At 40.5% G+C, this 22,634-nt stretch overlaps 1 protein-coding gene across 2 annotated transcripts in view; it reads right to left on the reverse strand.

Annotated features, from left to right (window-relative positions):
• scube3 (signal peptide, CUB domain, EGF-like 3) overlaps positions 1–22,126 on the reverse strand; it is a 79,237-nt gene extending 57,111 nt beyond the window's left edge. Inside the window, exons 1-2 of one of the 2 annotated variants that reach the window (XM_084916089.1) lie at positions 21,574–22,126; positions 2,635–2,757 (exon numbers count right to left, since the gene is read on the reverse strand). In XM_084916089.1, coding sequence (XP_084772215.1) covers positions 2,635–2,757; positions 21,574–21,673 — 223 coding nt within the window. In that variant the 5' untranslated portion in view covers positions 21,674–22,126. The remainder of the gene's footprint in view (positions 1–2,634; positions 2,758–21,573) is intronic. The other variant, XM_084916090.1, reaches the window with a different exon arrangement.
• Between the last annotated feature and the right edge of the window lie 508 nt (positions 22,127–22,634).

Genomic DNA, 22,634 nt, shown 5'->3' on the forward strand with positions numbered 1-22,634 from the left:
CAGTAAGAATAAAGCGTGTTTAAGTCAAGCTGATGGTGATTTAAATTAGGTCTACACTGGAAAATAGTATTGGAATTTATGGAATTTAGCTGCGAAGTCAAAATGTTAGATCAGAAGGAAGCACATGTTTTCAGAGCTTTTGTTGAGTTCAGCTTCTATAAGATAAAATGCTAGGAGTACTCGACTAATCAGCCAAACACCTAAAATTCGCCCAATATGAAGTTTTCTTTAGACTCTGATCCTGTGGTGAAAACAAACTCCGTCCTAATAAAGTTAACAATGACATAAAATTAAAGTTAACTGGAATGAGCTTTAAACTTTCCATAAAGGTGAGTTTTTCTTTTTTAATTGAAAGGTAGCTGATAGCATTTTAAACCACCCAACAACCATTAGGGTATACTACAAGCCAAGTTCAACACAGTCAGGGTCTCTTTGTGTTAGAGGCCTTAAAAAACAAACAAAAAAAATCTTCAGTCAGAGATAACAGGCATCATGTTGGTTATCAACTTTCTTCATTAACTCAGGCATTTTGCCTCAGGCATTCTGAAGGCGTTCACATAAAAGGGATTTGACTCTTTTATGCACAAACTGGATCAATTGAGCACCGCCTATTCCAATCAGAGACATTATCAGAGGAACTGATGATGGAGCTCTGTAATTACATAACTTAGTTAAGCACCTTTCTACTGCAAGTCTCAGTCACCCAAGCACACACATACAGTCATGCAACATTTTTTATGTATGCCTTTCTAAGATTTGCTCACACACTCACAGTCTGGTCAATGCAATGAGAGCAAGTCAGAGGCTCAGTATCTTGCCCAAGGATACTTTGGCATGCACACTAGAGGAGTCAGTGTCATCAATGCACCAACCTTCCAATAAGGAGACAACTCGCTCTACCACCTGAGCCACAGTCGCCCAGGAAAAAGTAATTCGTTATACTGGTCGTTACATTGCTTTCATGTAACTCTGTAAAATAGCTGATTCTACAACCGACCCGCACACCAACACAAATCCCTAATTAGGACACACATTTCTAAAATCTTTTTCTTAGTAGAATACAAAGCTGACCACACAAAGTACAGATGAAAACCAGCACAAAAACATGACTGCCACATTGATTCTGCTGTAGAAAGGTGAGCGGGTAGCAAGGGAGGGTGCCTGATATGTTGTTACCTGTTGAAGTTAAGGGTCTGGCTGCTGGGGCCGCCACTCACTCTGGGATCTTGGCTAGCTTAGCGTTAGCATGCTGTCTTGGCAGATGCTTGGAAAGAAGTGAAGTTGTTTCTGTCCTGGGTGCAGTTTTCCACTTTACCATTTATCTCGTCCTTTTGTGTGAGGCAGGCAGTCTAACAATTCCAAGGAACTGCACTACTGACTGCTTAGGGAAACAATTGTGCATGTAATAAGTGTCCCTGTGGATTTGTATTGCAGTGTATTTATTGGTTGTGGAATTGCTAAAATAAAAAATTAAATAAAAAAAAAAAAATACATTGTAAGTGTCATGCTGGTGACAGCAAGTTATCAGGTGGTTGTTACAGTGCTGGCAGGTTGCCAGGTTGGGGGGGTTATAATTAGTGGCCTTTTATTGTGCTAGACTAATTTAATTAATTTTCAATTTAAAGAAAAAAAAATAATAAAACTGTATACATTTTTGGCTGATATTGTCCTCTTGTCCCGTTTATTCTGGACTCCTCCCTGCATGATCTTTTGACTGCAAGATTTTTTATGAGTAGGATTGAGGCCTCTGCACTCACCATGTGCATGTGTGATCACCACATAAACATCAAAAATACTTCTCTTTTCTTGTCTTTATGCCTTCTGGTGCCCTTTTTAACACAAGTAGGTGTTAACTTGGTGCAGCACTCAAAAATTACTATGACATTCAACAGGCAGCAAAGAAGTATTGAAGAGGCGGCTATACAAGTCACTGTACTCCTGCTTTTGAATTTTGTTTTACAAGTATTATCAACCTTGAGTTCAATGGAAACCCAACCTTGCACATATTTTACAATAAATTCAATAAAAGCAAACTTTTATGACCTACAGACAGAAAGCCATGAAAAGCACTTGGTCAAGTAAATGAAAGAATAATAACAGTAAGAGAAAAAAATGGCACTTTGAAATACGGTTTTGTAATAATAGTAATAAAAATTGTGGGATATAATGATCCGGAGGCTTTGGGCCCATTGAAAAGGGCTAGAAAAACAGACTTGTGTCTGACAGTCTACAAGGCCTGCCTCCGGCTGTGGAAATATCCCTGACAGCTTGGCAGAGCCTTCGACTGCCGTTTCAGCCGCTATCTTAATTTTCTCCTCTAACATGTGTAGGAAATTTACTGCTTCATTTCATCTTGTCACAAAGGAGCACTCTGCACCTGGCTTTCACCTTCCCTCCATTTGCAGCCCTCTCTCTTGTCTTGCCTCCATTTTCAGGAAGTCTTTAAACTAATGAGTTATATTAACTGAGACATACGCTCTCATCACGCCCGTCACTGGCTCAGGGACTTGCATTCAGAGATGTAAAGCAAATTAACATTCGAAACATTGCATTTACTTCAGTGTATTATACAAATCCTCCCCAAGCACCAAATCACAGTTGAAAATAAGCATATTAATGCAATGAGACTTTTACCTTCACAATGTTTGCCATCCCCTTTATAGCCTGACTTGCAGATACATTTGTATGACTTCAGGGTGTTCTGGCAGATGGCGTCAATGCTGCAGTTATCAAGTGCCTCTGCACATTCGTCCACATCTAGAAAAAAAAAATAAGAGACACCAATTATATGGTGAAGCTAAAACATTCTTGGTGATAGCATTGCATTTATACCACACAAAAACATCCCCAATTTCTGAATGTAATGGGCCGCGCTCAGACACAAACAATTAAAATGAATACAAACCAAGCTTTAGTAAAAAGGCGGGGACACTTTTAACCATGTGGTAGGGAAATAACCATTATTTGTGCTTCAAGCGACCTCTAAATGAACACTTCATCTCAGAGCCTGAAAACAACTGGGATGCACTGGCCACTGAACCACAAATATCCCCAGACAGCCAAGAAAGCAGCTCTGTGAGGCTGCACGTAAGCACATCAGCATGCTAAGACAGTGCAAATATGCAGATTAGGAGCAGGTATGTTAATGTATAAGCATGTAAACATTTGTGAATTAGTACTAAAGGGAAGTGGAACTGAGGCTTTTGAGCATCACATTGCTTTTAGAAAGATATAGTACAGTAGTGCTGCTGACTTACATCTCAAAATAACTCTTATTCATCTTATGCTGGGCATAAGTGCATGTTCATTCACTGTCTGAAGCAAGCCAAGCTAGCTCATCTCCCTTTAAGCAAACTTTCTTCTGATTGGTTGCCACTTCCAAACACTTCTGCATTCACAGGCAGAGCTGACATGATTGTAGAATATCTGCTCTTGCTGGCATCATTCAGATCCAAGAGTAGAAAAAAAAAACATTGTAAGAAACTGAGCATTCAGAGCAGACTGAAGATTATTCTGGTCTCCTTGGGATTATATACATATAATGCTGACCTCATTATTTATTTTGAGCATTTATTGTTTTGACAGTAGAAGAAAAAGCACAATAGTTCCCATTAAAACATTTAATGTCATTGACAGAATTATGCTAAGAAGAAATCAGGGATCATTAAGTCAGTAGACAACACAAACACCTAGCTTTGACCCGCAGCCTTTACTAAGCTAAAAAGCAAGTTTTCAGATGTACTTAAACAAGTCTTTCGAAGCCCAGTTTAACCAAACCCAGTTACACTTATTTGTTGCTCGGGCATGAATAACTGATTTTTGGCATTGATAATAGTTTTGTACAGAGCAATTTTAACTGTTGTGCAACCAAACAGAGTTTGGATTACAAAGAAGAAAAAGCAAAAGATAAGAATGGAAATGGATTTAACCAGAAGGAAGATCAGTTTGGCCTTCACGGAGCCCCTAATCCAGCCAAATCCCAGTTAACTAGCCCAGGTGTTTAGGATTACCCCCCTTCACACAGGGGGAGGGCAGCTTAACAAGGTTTACATAGCTTCCAATATCCACTCTTATCACAAGCCCTCTGCAGGAGCTGGCTGATCCCACTGGGAAATGACCAGCAACCCAAACCCCTGAGCTTAGCATTTTTGCTATATCTGCCTATTACCAGAGGATGTGAAGTCTGCACTGGAAAGGAGGACAGTGACACTGCAGAATTCCCAAAAATGGAAGATGAATGGAAAATGTGAAGAAGAAAACAGAATGCAATATGGTCACCGTGCAAACACAGTGCAAGCATCACTAACAGCAATAATACCACCACTAACAAAAGTCTCATATGCACATACTATAAGCAAGCACATAGTTTAGACTGTACACGCAAACTGTGCAAAGCATACACAAGGCAAAAAACTCACAAACACAAATTAACTAGAAATTTAGGGTGGTTGTGGCTCAGGAGATAGGGCGGGTCATCTACCAATTGCAAGGCAAATGGTTTGATTCCTGGCTGCTCCACTTTGCATGTCAAAGTGTCCACGGGCAAGATACCAAACCCCAAATTGTCCTTGATGCATCCATCAACTGTGTGCATATAGCATTAAAAGGCTGTGCAATTGTGGTTTGTAGTCTGAGTGTTCACAGAGAGTAGAAAAGCACTGTTTAAATTACCAGTCCGTTTGCCAGTCTCCAGACAAGTACCTGCTCTCATGGGCTCATTCAGACTTTATAGATTCTGTGATGATGAACCGAATCAGACATGCCTTGAGCTAAATACCCACAATGACAGCATTCAGTAAACTTTAGAAAAAACACATAATAATTTAGTAGTTTAAACAAGGTTTGCTCAGTATTTTAGTCGTGGTCGTCATTACTTAAACATCGCAGAACAGCATGAAAAGTAATTTAATGAGCATCCTGAGGATACACAATTCAATAACTGTAGGACAGAGATGACTAAAACAAGAGGCAATTATGTGAATGCATTCACAGATTCAGAGATTCTGTTCTCACTTAAATTGAAAGAGTTGTGATTCAAATGTTCAGGCTATGCTTTTGTTGCACATTTGCTTGCTGATCCCAAGAGAAAATGTTGTTTAGTCCACAGACTTGGAATTATGCTGTCTGAGCGACATGTCGGATCATCATACATCATTAGCAACTCCTACCCTCAACAACCTGTTTCAACCATGTGTAGCTTCCCAAAACCAACTATCCAGTATTCCAATATTTTCCTCTAGTTACAGGTATAGTCTGTATATAAAAAGTTAATCTAGCCACCATGAAGTCACCCACTGGTTTGTGAAGATCTGTTTTTTGGTGTTTTCCCGGTTGATAAGTTTAAAAAGTCATTTGTTAGTCTCTAAATCATGAATCATTTCATCATCTTTCTGGAAACCATAATGTATAAGGTGAACATCATTCTGTATTCAACTAGATTTTAATCGAGCCATTGAGGCCATGATAAAAAAGGGCCATTTTCCCATAGACTTTCTACAATTGGACTTCTAAATGCGTCCAGATCGATCGGCCTTCCCGGCCATCACAAAGTTTGTTTTGAGATACCATAATCTGACAAACTGCTTTGGAGTTCTGAAAAAACAATTAACAATCAATCATTCAGATATAATGTTTGGATCTATGTTATATATATGTTGTAGCTATGTAGTGCCAAAGTTATGTGCCATTATGCTATATCTAAAACAAAAAAAATAACACATTACAATGTTTTGCTTTGCATTTTTAAATAGGACTTAAAAAGTCTGAACAAGTGATTTCTTTAATTTAGAGAAGTTGTGCAGAAAAAGACAAAATCATGATTTTGGCTATCCAGCAGTTTAGGTCTCACCATATTTGTGTGTTAGCGTAACATTTGGCAATTGTTTGGTAATTTAAAAAGTTATAGCTATAAAACAGACTGACCATCTGCTCAGTAACCTTATAAAAGCTGAGCATCAACACAACTATGAAAATTTAAAAAAAAATACCAGCGTTTTCCAGCAGCAGCATTATTCTTGTAATGATATGCCATGTTTCACAGGTCTGTTGGGGAGTTTAGCATCTGTGCAGCATTCAGCAGGGGAATACAGAAACCTGGGACAGTTGTGGCTTATTTTGCCAAGTTTCCACAAACACATTTAGAGTTGCAGGAGGTCCTCAAGACCCTCCAGTGATTTATATTTGGTGAGAACAATATAAATTCTCCCCAGGAGCCTGGCTTCTTTCTTGTTACAGATTGTGTTCCAGGGTAAGAGCAAGAGAGGCTGTTTGAAGAAGCGTTTTTCAATAGACGAGGTATTAATCACAACAAATTATCTGTCCTATTGTCAGGTTTCTTGGTGCCAAATCTTTGTGGTAATTAATATTCATTATGACAGAAAGTCAAAGAATCCCTTATTTCATCATCCTATTAATGTTCCCATCTGGAGAATCAGTTCACTTTATCTTTCCGGTCCGCAATGCTGCCGACTCTTACGCTTATACTTTGGGACACACATGCGTACAGGTTTGCACACTCACACTTTCGTCTCAAGTCAAATTTGCATTCAAATTGATGCAGTTATTTCTCCAGGCTACACTTGGGTGCGAGAGAGCAGAAGCAGATATTAGGCTATAAGTGTCTCAAATGTTACATAACTGCCATGTTGTGATATATAATGTCTTTACTAACACTGACAGGCAGCAGCTCGCTGTGCGATTAGGGTTTTAATACAACAGCCTTAACTTCTGAAACTGTAAAACTAACTATACAACATATGCACCATACTCGAAATCCTCCAGGCAATTTATGAGTTGTAAAATAAAATGAAATGGATATTTTTGCCAAAATTACTTACAAATTTAGTCATCTTTAGACATAACAGAGTTGTGGTACCAGTAACATTTGAGAAACAATGACAATGAACAACAGATAACCAACTTAACAGCTAGCAAACTGTTGGAATTCAGCTGAAAAGCAGAGAAAATAGTCAACACAAATGTGTTTTAATTAAATTACTCTCTCACAGTCCCATTGTCTCTTTGTTGTGAGCTAAAGAAAATGAAATAAACATCAAAATTAAGAAATTCTGGCCCACAAACTACAATAGCCCATGTCTGTCAAAGCAATGTTTAAAAACCCACCCATAAAAGTCACTGGGAGCCTTCCAGCAGACACATAGACAACAAAAGCTAAATGCGATGGTCTCTCTGGAAACCCCACTGCCTTTGCCATGGAAATAAACATGTCAGAATCAATACACTCTTTGGTTCAGTCCAGGGGATGATCCTCTGAAGGCTTGAGAAAAATGTACAGGGCGTTCAGTAATGCCGCCCTGGTAATTGACTCATGCCTAAGATGAAAAAGATTGTGTTTTTCATTGAGAGGTTCTTTCATTCTTTTGTGTTGAGGAATCACATTTGTTGGGAACAAGTTAAGGCAGCATAGAATGAAGCCGGCGCTTCGAGACGAGGATGAATAAACAAAGTCAAAACAACAAAACCAAAGACGAGAGATATGTTGGGCAATGCTCAGATGTTTAAACAGTTTCCTCTGGGGAATGTGTCAGTTGGAATATTGCTGTCTTGTAGCTCTCCTCTGGTTTAAGCACTTGAGCATATTAAAAGCCACAAATAGCTCAAGTCTGTGTTCAAACACACTGACATTTGTGGAATATTGAATCCAGTGACTACTCTGGATGAAACCAAGTCATACAATAATAAAGCATGTTTTCTCTCCCTGATTCCACTTCATTTCTTGCTTACATGGCATGCTCAATAAAACTCTACCCCCCACCATGCGTCAGACTTCTAAATCCCTGCATGGATTGTGACATGCCCTCACTCAGAAAGGCACAATTTGGAATTTTTTATTTTGGCATGATGGAACGTTGCGGGGTAAATGAAATGGGATTTTCTGTAATTGTATTCAATTTGCTGGATAAAACACGCTCCTGTCCTCAGAAGCGGTGATTAAGAAAGTTACTCCAAAAGCAGGCTCCATATTTAAGTCAAAGCAGCCAGCTTAATGCTGCTGGCTGTGGAGGTGAGACTTTGTCAGAGGTGCTTTTCCTCCCTGATTTATTAGAAAGCCCTGGGATAAGCAGTGTATTTAGCTGGGCCAGCTCAAGGGGGGTGTTAGCAGGAATAAGACTCAGAGGGGAGAGAGCGCGAGTGTGTGGGAGAATTGTAGGGCCGAAGGTGTGTAGTTCAAACATAGGGTAATGTTGACTTTGAGTATTGAGACCCTAGCTGTTTGCTTTGCCCCAAACCTGCCCGCCCCCTCAAACCCATCAACTTTCCTTCAAATACAGAAATAGACTGATTGGAGCTGGGACACCCAGAGGTGTAGCTTTACTTGTGCCGCCTGCAGTCAACTGTGAAATAATCGTCACAAATGTGGAGCGAGAGATGCATTCAATAAGCAAAAGCAATAAAATATTCGGCCGTGTTTTCTTGACAGAATGATTTCGGTGCAATATTTGAACGTTTGTGGTGAAGGATTAGAAACAAAACATTCCTCCTGACAAAGCCATTTTCCGATGAACTCCTTGATTTTCATGAGCTCTTTGCGGCAGAAGAGGAAGGGTGCTGGGTTCAATGCCATAAAAATGTGTTCTTGGGATCACAGTGTTTGTCATACTGTGTATAATTACAAAGAAAAGTATTGTAATTATCCATCTTAGAACCACACTTACACTATAGTTTGGGTTGCGGTTGAGCAGGATGGGGTTAAGGTCAGGATAATTACTTTAGGTACAGAGCAGCTGTCAGAATGGCTGTAGCGCCTCTTTTATCTTCACCGTTGTAAATGATCCATATGATGTTTAACTCACAAGCCAACTATTTGTTGTGAAGCAAAGCAACTGGTGTGGAAAAACTGGCAATCATTTCTTCTCCATTGATTTGTGCTTGTAAAACACAAATGTGCATTTTCTGTATTAATAAAAGGATCTGGGCATGTTTTAAAATATTTTTAAAAAGTACTCCGATTTGAATAATGTGTGTTTTATACGCTTTTCCCCTAGAACCGTGTATTTACTTCCTTATTTGGGTGAAAAATGATTAGAATTATATCAACACCCTTGACCTCAGAGAAAAATACAAAATCTCTAATTATGTAAATAATAATCATTTTAGAAGTTGGAATCATTTTACAGTCCACTCTCACTGTCTGTGCAACAGATGCGCTTTGTTTGCAAAAAAAGAGGAATCACACTGTTACACACAGAACCACAACCTTTCAAATTACTTCCAAAATGTCCAAAAAATAAACAAAAATGTTAGTCGCTACGACATATACTGGAGGGTGTCAAAATGCTCAGGAAAATCTCAACAAAGAGCCCAAGGTGTTAATCCAGCCTCTAGAGTCTTTAGCTCATTATCCGACCAAACACCAAAGGAAAATGTGCACATTTAATGTTGCATACAGCACATTTCCCACACTAATGTAAGGCTTTGTGATTCTTTCCTGTAACCTGGGAGTCACCAATGCAGCACTCTGGAAAAGCTGTAGCTACTGAAGTTGTGCTGGGGCAGCAAAAAAGTAGACCTTGAAAAAAAGAAATCGTTTTGATGAAATGCAGACGTCAACATTAACACAAAATTTAGCATCTCGCCACCCTTCTTGCCCAGATCTCCTTTCAGCTAATGAAGGGACACAGTGTTGGCTGTCCAGCAAACCTCTAAAAAGTTGTGAATAAAAATATCCACTGCTTCCATTCGGGATATTTACACTCATCCTTCACACTCTTAATGTTTAGGAATCATGACCACTGACTGATCCTGTGCTTTCAGAAACTGTGATCACAACTTCAAAACCCTGCGGGTCCCTCCCTGCTTATGTCCACCAATCATGAAGCCTCAGATTAATGTGAGGGTAAAAACGTACAAGAACCTACATGATAAGTTTCAGCACCCAAGTCGTGTTAACATGAAAGACATGAACTGTGTCCAACACCCTTAATTTATTTAGACATCTAGACACTTCATTTCTTATTGCTCAGGGCCACTCACCATCTGTTATGTCTATTAGGAGCACATAATAACACAACAAGGGTAGACTGACTGACCCTTATAGTGCTGCTGTATCCCGTAATGGTGTACTACACCATTTTTTACACTGCCTAATCTTATAGAGGTTGTTATATATATTAAAGGTGTTAATTTTTAAAAGTCTGGTTCTTTGCAAAAGAACAAATCTTTTCTTGCATTTCTTTTTTATAACACAACAGCACAAAAAAATAACACATCTCCATTTTGTACAACAGTGTAAAGAGTGAGTAGTCCTCTGATTATTTAAGATATCTAATCTAATGTGTGCCTGTATTATGTGAATTATTCTAATTCCTTTTCTAAGTCTTTAACAACCTTTTTCCACCTTCTTAATCCAAATTAATGTGCTCTTTACTTGTTATTACCATAGGTAAGAAAAATTGATCCTCTGATACTAGTTGATATTAAAAAATCATATTGGGATAGGCATTTATTTGCTTTTATTTATTGATACCAACTTCACTTGGTCATACGGACAAAAACTTCAAACAGCTGCTAGACATAGGGAGTCGCACAGCCCCTCCCCTTCACTAGCAGCTGAACAGGTGAACAGCAGCACAACAAACAAGGCAAAGGATCTTAAAGACACACCATGGCCTTCATGACCAATTTTATGACTTCAGTAAAGCTCTCAACATCAAAATCAACAACACTGACGTATTAAACAGTCATCATAAATGTTAATCTGGCGAGCACACATGTTAACTTTAGCCCTTTAACTATTAGCAATTATCCAAATTACCCACCCCCAACTGTTAAATTATCATTAAGGCAGCGGCTGGCGGCTATGGCTAATAATAAAACGATAATGTTAATGAGAGAGCTGGGGGGAAACTATACTAGTCCCATTTTAGTTTAACCAGATAATTATTTGTGACTAACAAGTGTTATTTTCTTCCTTTAGTCACATGCTGAAGTAAAGAACAGTCTACTGGAAATTAGACAGCAAGAGTGGCAGCCTACCAACTTTTTGATCAGCAACGAAAATATGGTGCCAAGACACCAGAAGCACAGGAAATACACAGGGCTGTAGCTGAATACATTTGGACAAACCAGTATTGTTCTAATCTAATATAATATTTTTCTGGGCAATCGATACAGAGTTTGAAATTTTAGTATCGTGACAACCCTCCTACACGGTGAGCTTCTCCATTACGCCGACAGCTGAAACGATGTATAATGGATAAGTATTTGGGGTTCATTACAACATTTCAACTACTCAAGCCAACTCGTACACAATCTTTCTGTGTAATTCTTCCATCTGTTCGCTCCTTCATGAGCGTTTCAGAGTGTCTGCGCCTCATAGCATACATAAAGACAACCGCAGCGATGAGCCTGGAGACTGCAGAGTAAAGAGCAAGTGGATTCACCTCGTGTCATTTATAAAACATATCTCAAGGTAGCTCAAGCTCGGGCTTTGTGAATAAATGATGTCTTTTCTCTGTGATTTTGTTCATAGGCCAAGCATCTGGTGTCTTTCCTTTAGCATGTGTGGCCTTAATAGACTATGACTCACAGACCTCCGGACCACCTCCAGAAGGAAAACACTTATTACAGTAATTAAGTGAATCATAGAGTAATACTAAGAGAGAACAGAGAAAGAGAGAGACTGATGTGACACTCTGTTAAGCGTCAGAGGTTTAATACATACATACACCTCTGAATAAATGAGCAGAGCTTGTAACAGATCTCATTAGGAGCCCACTGACAAGAAATTAATCTGTTCTCTTCAAGTGATTTTTCAACCGTCTTGGAATGTGTCCTCAACTGTTAATGACTTCTTGGCCTCATGCAGGATATTTTATATGCGGGAAGGGTGGCACTTAGTCCAGCTGTATACCTTATATTTATGCAGCCAGAGCTAACTGACATGACACTCTCCACTCTGCACACAGCAATTGGTGGTTCATGCCAGATACAGTACCAACTATAAAGATGGTAACATAGCAATTACAGCACAAGTGTGATATTTTTAGTTGTTTCCTGTCAAACTGAGGGATAAAGTGAATGGTTCTCTGTGTAAGCCATGAAGCAGGCATTAACTGCTAAAAGTTCAGAAATGTGGACTTTAGTGGGCTGGAACTCACTGGACATATATACTTCATTTCAATCCTGACCATGCGCTCCTATCAAGCGTTTAAGTTGCCACTGAGTCACAGCACCTACTGTATCTCAAATCAGATGCCAGATTTTACGGTCACATAATTACAAAAAAGACTAAGTTTTCCACAGAAAGAAAATGAGTAACCAGGGTAACGACTATGCTTTCAAAGTGTTAAAGGAGATGGGAAAACAGAAAGGCTTTAACATTTCAATGAATAATTGATTGGCAAAGTAACTGACAATTAACTTTTTGAATCAAATTATTAGAAAATAAACAAGGCGACCCGTGTTCAGCCCAAAACCGATTAAGATAAAGCGACTCTTGGCGGCTCCCTTGTCGCATGTTTGATTTGGCTGAGAGACACGCTGGATGACCTTCCTGACGCAACCCCAGAGGGGGTCTGAGTCAAGCTTTTACTTGCCAAGTGAAAGTCTTACTCACTACACCAAGGAGCCAGTTTCAAAGCCTATTAAGATATTTTCTTTATAACTGTTCCGTTCCAGGTGGGTCTGCATCTTATTACTTAGATACATTGTTATTTTCTCTTTTTCTCATTGTTCTGGTCATAAAAGGTCAGACAAAGTTTTTAAAATAAAATACACCCATAGTTTTTAAATCAGGCCAATAGTCCAAACACAAATGTGAGATTACCACGATAAGCTCTAAATGCTCACATGTAAAAAGATGGTATTTCTGCTTTGTGAGACAAAATTTAAAAACAAAAAAAAAACAACTGAAATGTAATCATTAAAACCCACCAACAATGTATTAAAGCCACCACATATTTACTCAACTGCAGCCTTGCAAAATGATAGATGACAGCATACCTGTTATTTTTTTTAGCATATTCACTTTATTTTCTTTTTTTGGTTTAGATTAAATCATAATCATAACAGTTACTGATCAGTGAAGCACTGCACTTTGTGTGGCAATTCCTGCAATATCACTTTAGAAAAACATAGTATAAATCAACATTTCTACCATCTAACACTCAGTCGCTACAAAATTACAGCAAAATCCAATCACAAACCTGCCCATGTCATTTTTATACATGTGATTAGGGATGGGTATCGTTTAGGTTTTATCCGATACCGGTGGCAAACCGGTACTTTTGAAACGGTGCCGGTGCTTAAACGGTGCTCAAACCGGTGCTTAAAGAATGGAGAACACAAAATTGGTCCAAAAACCTCTCATGTTCAGCTGTTTTTTTGTAAAAAGATAACAATGTTAGCCTTTTCTGCAGCTATGGGGCATATATGGTATCACTCTTGGCTGGAAGCAGTGCTTAAACAATGGAAAAAACACAAACTTTGTCCAAAAACCTCTCATGTTTAACTGTTTTCCACTTTTTCTTTGGTCATTTTAGCCTTTTTGGCCAGGGTGAAGGGAGTATCTGCCATCAAACAAGAAGACAGCCACATGTAACTATGATGATGTTTTCTAGTTCACCTTACATGCGTTAATGTAATAACGTGGTTAGCCTACTCAACGTAAATTACACACAAACAACATTAAGCTACTCACGCAGAGAAGAACGGCTGCTGCTGCCACTGGCAGGGCTAGGGGCCAGGACTGTACTCTTCGGGTTTTTGGGGGATGTTGCTAACACCGGGTCCGATAACAGGCAACCCACCCGCAGTAGATGTGCTCGGTGTGAGGTCTCGCAGCAAGCTATCAAATACGGTGCATTTTTCGGCTTTTAAAAAAAACGCTATGCGTCGCCAGGTGTTTCATCGGATTTGAGGTGTTACCTCCTTTGACAGTATCACAGTATCAGCTTAAAGCACTTGTTGCAGGCTGCTGAGTTTACATATGTTGCTGTGAAGTACAGCCAGACTTTTGACCGCTTTGCCTTGGGCATTTTTAATCTGTAGCTCTGCTCTAAAAGAACTTACGTACCTGGACCCGCCTACTATCCTCGGAAACGTAAAATGATTGGCTAGAATCTAAAGTGTATCACAGCTCAGGAAAAAAAGCACCGAAATAAAGCACCGAAATGTGCGCTGCTTTTCGGTCTGGTTACTACCGTTTATGTCAGAACCGGTGCCATGATGGCACCGGATACCGGTACCCATCCCTACATGTGATTATTCAGCTATGGCCTCAATTAATTGGAAATACAAATCAAGATTCTTGGGGCTATAATATTGGTTTGTTGTGGCACCAGCAAGAACACTACACTAAAAGGACTGAAGCACTATAAAGCTCCAATGATTAGTTGAGTAATTGCAAGTTAATCAACAACAAACTAAAATAATGAAACAACTTATTTTAACTTTTAAATGTAAAGAATTTACAGTTCATGCTTTCTTCCTCTTCTATGTCTTTGGAGTTTGTACTACTGGTTACACAAATTAAGCTCCTCTGCATTTTTTGCAATTTGTTGACATTTTATAGACCGAATGATAAATAGAAGAGATAACTGATAGATTAACTGACAGTGAAAATCTTAGATGCCTCTTTGATTGATAGTGCAGTGATTAAGCCACAAAGAACAGTATACACTATCGGGGGCTGCAATAAATTTATATCTAGAGTTCACCAGGGGTGACTAAATACTTCAGAGGGTCATATGGTTTTTCCCATGCCTCTGTTCATTTAGGAAGTCTCACATTCATCAGTGAAGTCATCCCCCTTTCTACCCAGAATGCACTGGCCAGAAATAAATAACCTTTTTTCATTTGGATTCCTTGATGTATTGGGTTGGATTTTTCCATTACTAAGCAGAATAAGAGCATTTCCTTTAACTTCCAGCAGTCTCTAAAGCTGGCGCTCACCATCAGGAATGTAAACACACACAGTCTGTAAACAAGGCTCTCTCTGACCCCCAACCCCCCTCGACAACGCTGACCACCGCAGACCAGCCTAATGACGTCCCTCCCTGACCCCGCCAAACTTTCAAAGACAGACGCAGCCCCATTATTGAGCTCAGGGGTCGCAGGAGGGAACCCAGAAGAGGGTGAAAGCTGAGAAAGGACAGTGTAGCGTCAGCCATGGTTTAAGAAGTTACAGACACAGAGATGACAGGCCCTCTGATATCTTCTCCTGAATCCTCGAGTCCCCAATCAGTGAGTAATGGAACAGAAAAACAAATGTGGGCTCTGGGAGGTTAGTGGATTAATGATATAAGAGTCGCTGCAGCTGGCTCAGGGACGATACTGAGGTTCCTCAGTGAGCCATCAGCACTTGTGAAGGGGGCTCTAGAGGTGAGTCAAAGACTCGGGGGGGGTCAGAATACCGTCAGCGCTGACTCGATCCTCCCCCGAAACCAACGGGGATGTTGTCAGCACAGAGAACAAAGGCCAGCGACAGGGTGAGAGGGAGCAAGGGGAAGAGATAGGGAGCAGGAGAGAGAGCTTTCTAATTTTAACCACAATGCCACAGTTGAGAGAAGCATCACAGGGCTCATTTGGAACATATTGTTCAAATTAAAGCCTTGATAAATAAACAAGCCTCAAACAAGCACAGCGCTCTGTACTCCTGAGTATGAGGGTTAGAATGTTTCTTTTATACCAGCGGACACTGGTGTGGCATACAAAGCCATTACCCTCAAAAGTTTGGGAGATTTCAACCACATTTTTCCCCATCCTCTATTGTACCTGAAATCTATAGCTTTGTCAGCCCTGCAACCATTTGAAATTAGGGGACAAATGGTGCTCACAAGGGCCTCGCCAGCTGCTGATAAAGTGATTTTCTGCTCAAGGAAGGCAGAAAAGGTGCTTTGACAGAGGGGCTTCAGTAGCTGATGGGTTCCCCTGGGCAGCAACAGGGAATCTGCAGTGTCTACAGGTTATGGTTTTGTGTGGCTGTGACCTGACATTCATACTGCCTATAACATCCACACAAAAAAAAGAGTAACCATTCATAATCTACATGTAAATTCAATGATGATAGAAGGCAGTTTAACAAACATAAGTGGGTACAAACTTGATTAAAAGCAAAAATTATGAGCATACTTTTGCCACAATCTTAATCTGTGCAGCCATTTTTGTCAGAGTCCTTACGAGCTCCTACATTTGGAAGTATATAATGATTTTTTATTCATTTTCACACATCTTATTTCACCAAATATCAACTTCACTTGACCACACATCGCACCACATCTGGTTTGTGCTGCAGTCAGTCCTCACATTACGGTATAAAGTTAGAGCCACTGGATAAACTGTTGATGCAAACGTCTGTTTCTTCATTGTGTTCTCTTACATTTTTCTTATAATGGCAAATCAGTCAGTGCCAATTTTTTGCCAGAGCAGATAAGGAATGAGAGTGAGACTATATGATGAAACATATAGTCTCATCATATAGTCCAAATACACAGGGCAATGGCAGCAGTGGCTGAAAGTAGGTTTTGGTGCAGCTATGCTTTTCAAAACTCGGCCGAGACATTGGCAATGCTCTCTGCAACACTCACTTTGCAAAATGCAAAGCTGGCCATGGCAGCATATCAATTCTGAGGAAACTCCTGGTCAGATATTAAAAAATATATACATCTACAAGCTGAAGAGTATATCCTATAGCCTGAAAGCCTGAAAGGACCCAGAGCTAACATTATGAAATATTATGAAACAGTAAATCCAAGGACGATGATGATGAAACTTTTAGTGCATCATCGGCAGCTTCATCGACATCATCTTCAGATAATTAGGTAGTTGGGCAGGTTTTGTCTAAGTAACTGAGCTCGTTTTCATTGTGTTGGCATTTTTGCACTGCATTTCTTATCATGCATGCTATTTACGGGAAACAAATACATTATGTGAGATTGACAGCCCACCACCTTAGTATATAACTACAACCAATAAGACCGTAACATTGCATACTATAATTTTAAACAGTACTGCAACAGTGATGTCAACAGACGTTGTCACACAGAGACCAGGGCACCTGATATGGTTTGTAAAATGTGACATATTACAATATTTTTCATTTAAGAAATATGGACTTATTTTCTAGGAGAAGACAGGACAAAGAAAAATGCACCAGTGGGTGAACGGTGCCCAACCCCACTTATATGTCTCTGAGAAAGGTCAATCAGTGTATGTATAGGAGTGGTCACTACCAACATTTGTTTTTCTCTTAGGTTTTTTTTTTTATTATTATTATTGCCTTTTGTTTGCTTTGGTCTCATATAAATTGGTGAAAGTGTTAAGGTTGAATATTCTACGGAGAAAAAATATATTATAAAAAAGGTAGATGGAATATAATTTTTCATTGATGTCACTTATTTTTATGGACATTTTGGTTGTTGAAAAACTATAAATAATGACTGAAATAAAAGTCATTATCATCATCATCTGACAGCTGAGCTACAACGTTGTGCTAAGCAAAGGCAACAAGTATTCAGGATGTAGCCTTATATTTAACATATAGGTATGAAAATGGGATCCAACTATCCAAAAGGAATAAGGGTGCTTCCCAGTATACCCCACCTTTTATTTCTGAATTAGAATCCTACATGTGAAGCAGCTAACTTCTTATTTTTTCTGAACAGAAACACAGCTAACAGGGAAATATTCTTCACCATTTTAACAAAGAAGCACACCCTGGCAAATATGCAGTTCATTATAAAAAATAATTACCAAGGGAAACAGACTGATTAAAAGAACATAAAAAGTCTCCTTGAGAGGGAAAGTCAGATTTCTTAAGGCGAGAATCTTTGACACTCTGTTGCAGACTGAAAAATGTCTTGCTTTTATATTCCATCAGCCAGGATGAAAGTGAGCAACTGTCCAGAACGAAGCCCCGCTGAATCACCTCGGGTCGCAGCTTGGGCCAGACAGCTTTGACTTTATGTGTGTCTGTAAATATGGCACTCACTCTGCAGCCTACTTTCCCCCAAAATGAGATTAAAATGTTTGTATCAAGCAACATCTTGGCCACAAAGAAACCAGGGAATTAGAAAAACTAGACACAATAAAAGCCTGATCTGGTCCCAGTTTTTAAGCGATTCTCCGGCTATAATGGATTCTCATTTTTGTAAGTGAAAGCACTTTTGCCTTGTAAGTGCAATCATTAATTTCCAGTCTAAAAATCACTCATCGCAGTCATAGACATTCACCCACAGATCAAAGTCAATTTTGTTATTCATACTGCATTGCTCTTGGACAGAATTGTTATCAGGAGTTTTCACCACTCAAGTAATGCCAAGATAATAATCTCTCTGCTCTCTCGGCTGCTCTGTAACAACATGTATAGTGGTATTGGAGCACCACTTGTCAGGCAGATGCATTGCGAGTGTGTCTGCTGAGTGGTACAATGAAGCCGGATTGGTCCCCTCCACCCACTCATCAGCGAATGACCGAGGGCTACCCCGAGGCTCAACCTGCCTCAGAGTCTCTGATCATAATGAGAACACAACTATCTGACACTGCATGCCTGTTGCAGAGAGTGAGGAGACAGAGTGAGACAAGCTCGGCTCTTATCAGCACAGGAGTATTTTTGCTTAGGAAAAGGAAAATGTTTAAAGCTTAGAAGCTCGTCTGCTTTCACCGGGCTTGCTAATAAGCAGGTAGGATACATTAGCGATTGATAAATTAGTCAGCAAGTGACTCATATTCCAATGTCCTTTATTTATTTAAAAAGAAAAAAAAAAAAAATCACAAAGAACCTCAGTCAGGACAGAAAAAAAAAGTATTTTCTTCGTAGTTGACCTGAATACATAGTCTAGTCGCAGGCTGTTAAAAATTACTTTGCCAAAAATTGTGCTCAGCGCCTTGGCACACAAATAGGGACTTTTGTGCATACTTGTTTTAAGGCACATCCAGTCTCTGAGGGGCTAAGCGTAACCACCCAACAAATACCACTGCAGAAGCTCGTAAGGACTCTGGGGCAATACAGAAACCATGCAGCCTAAGAAATAAGAGTGAAGATGATGAAAGAGAAATGCCACCGTGGTGTCAAAATGCTGAAGCCAAATGACTGGCCACGTTCATAGGAGACAGCGCCACAGTCTCTGTCCGCTTGTCTTTTTCTCCCCCTTTTCCCTTTCTGCTAAACAGCAAACTCTAAGAGAAGTTCAAGGCCAAAGGGGTAGGCAGAAATAAAAGCTCCATTTAAATGGTTCTTTCATGTGGCTTCACATACAATTTCAAAGACTTGTACAAATTACCATGCACTGACACAGCCCATATACTGTCTCCATCCCAGTTGCGCATATACATGCACTGACATTTGCAAGCTTACCCAGACCTGCAGGACATTCAACCTTCCATCAAGTAACAAAAGTGGGCTGGACAGGATGGGAGGAAGGGGCGAAGGGGGCAGAGGGGAGCTCTGCACATCTTTTTTTTTTTGTTGTTGCAAAAATATAATTAGCACACTGGCTGACAGGGAGCTTTCTGATATGGTCAGTGTAATGCAGTCGTTGCTTCTGGGTGACAGAGAAAAAGCACAGCCACTTCATTAAGTGCAAAGGAAAGGAAGCGAGGACAAAGCAAACAAAGCAAGAGTTGTGTGAAAAAGGAAAGGGGCAAGCGAGTGAGCTGGGGGATTTCTGCTACCCTTCCATCTTGCTCATCGTGTAGACTCAGGCAGCACCTCTAGGTAAGCCACCCCATGACTTGGGCCTCATATTGCCAAGGCTGCTCGGTTCCCACAGTGTGTCAGGGCCTGCATGTGGCCTTCCTCCCTGCTTGGGCAGCCCTGCGTCTTTAGACCCCCAGGCACCGGAGCAGAGGTTACACCAACACAGCCAGCAACAGCAGCATGTCAGCCCCACACCAACCGTTGCCTTGGTGCCGCTGCATTAGCAAAGAACTCCTGACTCTGTTCAAGGGAAAGTGATTTGCCATGACGTCTACGGCTCCCCACTTTTCGCTCTCTTTTTCTCGCTTGTTGCTGCTCGCTCACTAAGAAACCTCCTCTCTCCCCGTCTTCTCTCTGCACATTTAATCTCTCCCGTTTCCCCCGGTCTCATTTTTCCCCCTTCGTTGTCATTCTCTCCACCACATCCTCAAATCTTCCCTTTCACTTTTTCCCCCCCAGAGTAATGACTGATGCCTAAAACACAGTGCCATGATTAGACTGACACTGATGAAAGACAACATCTGTCTTGAATAAATATTGAGCTGACAAATTATGCTCTTTTTTTTTTCCCCCCAGTCATTGTTCATCTCCGTTTCTTCATTTTTCAAAATTGTTCCCAGCTTGCAGACTGAACAGTGCCACAGAGTTGCCACCAACACCAAACACAATATTTATTTTCACTTCAGCACAAAAATGCTCACAAATAGCGACAGAGCTAAACGCAAATAATATGTCACTGCAGAGCTGCACTGATAAACAGGAACTGGAAGAGAAACGCTGGTCACTGCGTTTCACTCGATGACCAACAAACAGGTGCATGCCATTACAGACCAGCTCTCATACAGCAGCATTCCACAGCACAAGGAAGTGTGTAATCGATGTTGTGGAAAATAAAGTGAGAAAAAAGTAGTTCTAATTGCAAAATGTAAATATTGAGTTTTCCCACAAGTGGGGGCAGACCACCCAGGATGCAAAATAGTCACCCACCCCCTTTCTCTTTTTGCCTTGTCGACCGCCCGAGAGATGTCTTTTTGTGAGTGCAAAACATCACCGACCACAATCAACACTCACACAGAAACCATGATGTGTCTTTGCATGCAAATACTTCTGGCAGCTCTGGCTTGGCATTTGTATTGTGGGAAAATTAGGTGATGAAAACCTTGAGGAGAAGGCTGAGTGGATCAGAAATTTAGTGTATAACACCATGTCTGCCTTGTTCCTGCAAGGTGCCAGACTTTTTGATTCAGACTGTTCCTGTCTGCTGTGAATAAATTCTCACAAGAAAAGAGAGCAAGAGGGCAGCCGGCTGGGCAGGACAACACTGTAGCTGCAGTGTCTGACAGAGACTCCTCCATGTGTGTGTGTGTGTGTGTGTGTGTGTGTTACAGGCCAGTGTCAAATACTTGTCTGGACTGTGACAAATACCTCCCAGTAGCCTCACCACAACTACCTGCAAGATTAGAAATGAAACATAACTGTTGGCACTGCTAATGCTGTTTGAAGATCAAAGGCAACTGTTTTTCTGACAACAGCAAGCGTTCAGCGAAACTTAATTTAAGCCTTATTATGTTTCCACTATTTGTCTTGGCAGGTCTACGCAAATATATGCAACCTAGCACACTGACACAAGAGAAAAGCAGTCAAATGATTGCAAAATAAGCCGCTGAATCAACAGACGGCATCTGCTTGAATCAAACAGAGAATAATAGATGGATCAAAGTCTGCAAAAAAAAAAGAGAAAAACTTCACTTCTGCTCATTAAATTTCAAAGTATTCTACTTTAAACTTTGTTTTAACACGCATTTATTTAGGCACACGTTTGGATCTTTCCAAAGGCATGCAATAAATCTATTAATCAACCAATTCACTCAAAATAGGAGGTATTTCGAGGTGAAAAGAAGGCACAAAAAACTTACCTTGAGTGGTTTTACTTCCTGAAGCTGACTGTTGGACAAAGGCGACCAGGCAGAAACCTACAAATCCAAGGCTCGCGCGTATCAAAGCGTGCATATACATGTTAACTTTCACTGTAGTTTAACACAAGCACTTTCTAAGATCTACGATGCGCAAGAACACATACGAGGGTGTGTGTGCGTGTGCTATAAAGGTCTCTTGTTATTCCCTGTGAGCACCCCCTGACAGGACACTATGCGATCCTTTTTTCCCCTTTTAACGCCTGCTCATTTGAGTTTCAAGTGATCGGGGTTGAGGACAGCCCGACAACGCGGAGCGGAGGAAGGCTTTTCTGTTATCATGTTTCGAGCCAGACCGATGTCAATTTAAGAAAGGGTGAGAGAGAGAGAGAGGGAGAGAGAGCGGGGGAGAGAGAGGGGGAAAGAAGGAGAAATGGAGAGATGGAGTGCAGTGGCGGGGTCTGAAGGGGGAGGAGAGAATAAGGAGCGTCCGTGCTGCGCTCCGGACTCCTCTTGCTGCTCCTTCTCTTTCTTGACTGGCTCTCAGTGCTTCGTTCCTTTTTTTTGTTGTGCAGGAATTTACACACAGGTGTTGGCTGAGCTCAAGGTGGACAAGTGTTGCCGTGTGCACTGAGAGTGGGGCTCACAGGTCACCTGGCTGATGCCACCTGCGCAAAAAAAGGGGGGAAAAGAAAGAAAGTTGCCGTCACGGCAGCGTGGTAAAATCATCGCCTTAAAGGGGGACAAGAGGGCGGATGGATTTATAAAAGACTCCGATGGAAAAAGTAATAGACCGGAGATTGCATTTTTGTTCTTATCCAGCAGACTGTACAGCCCATCTAGTCCCTCAAACAAACCAATAAACGCCTATTTACGGATCATGTGTGCAGCATCGACGTGATCTCGTCTGCTGTGCTGATAAAAGATTATAGTTGTCGTTTAACGATTTTACCGAGAGCACTTGTTGGCATTTAGAAATAGTCCAATCGAGACTAAAACACTGAATATTCTACAACACTCTTAACAAAATTATTTGATATTCTTTATCCCATCTCGGCACTGAA

Source organism: Perissodus microlepis, chromosome 20, assembly GCF_051167445.1.
Source record: "Perissodus microlepis isolate ML-2025 ecotype Zambia chromosome 20, ASM5116744v1, whole genome shotgun sequence".
Lineage (NCBI taxonomy): Eukaryota > Metazoa > Chordata > Actinopteri > Cichliformes > Cichlidae > Perissodus > Perissodus microlepis.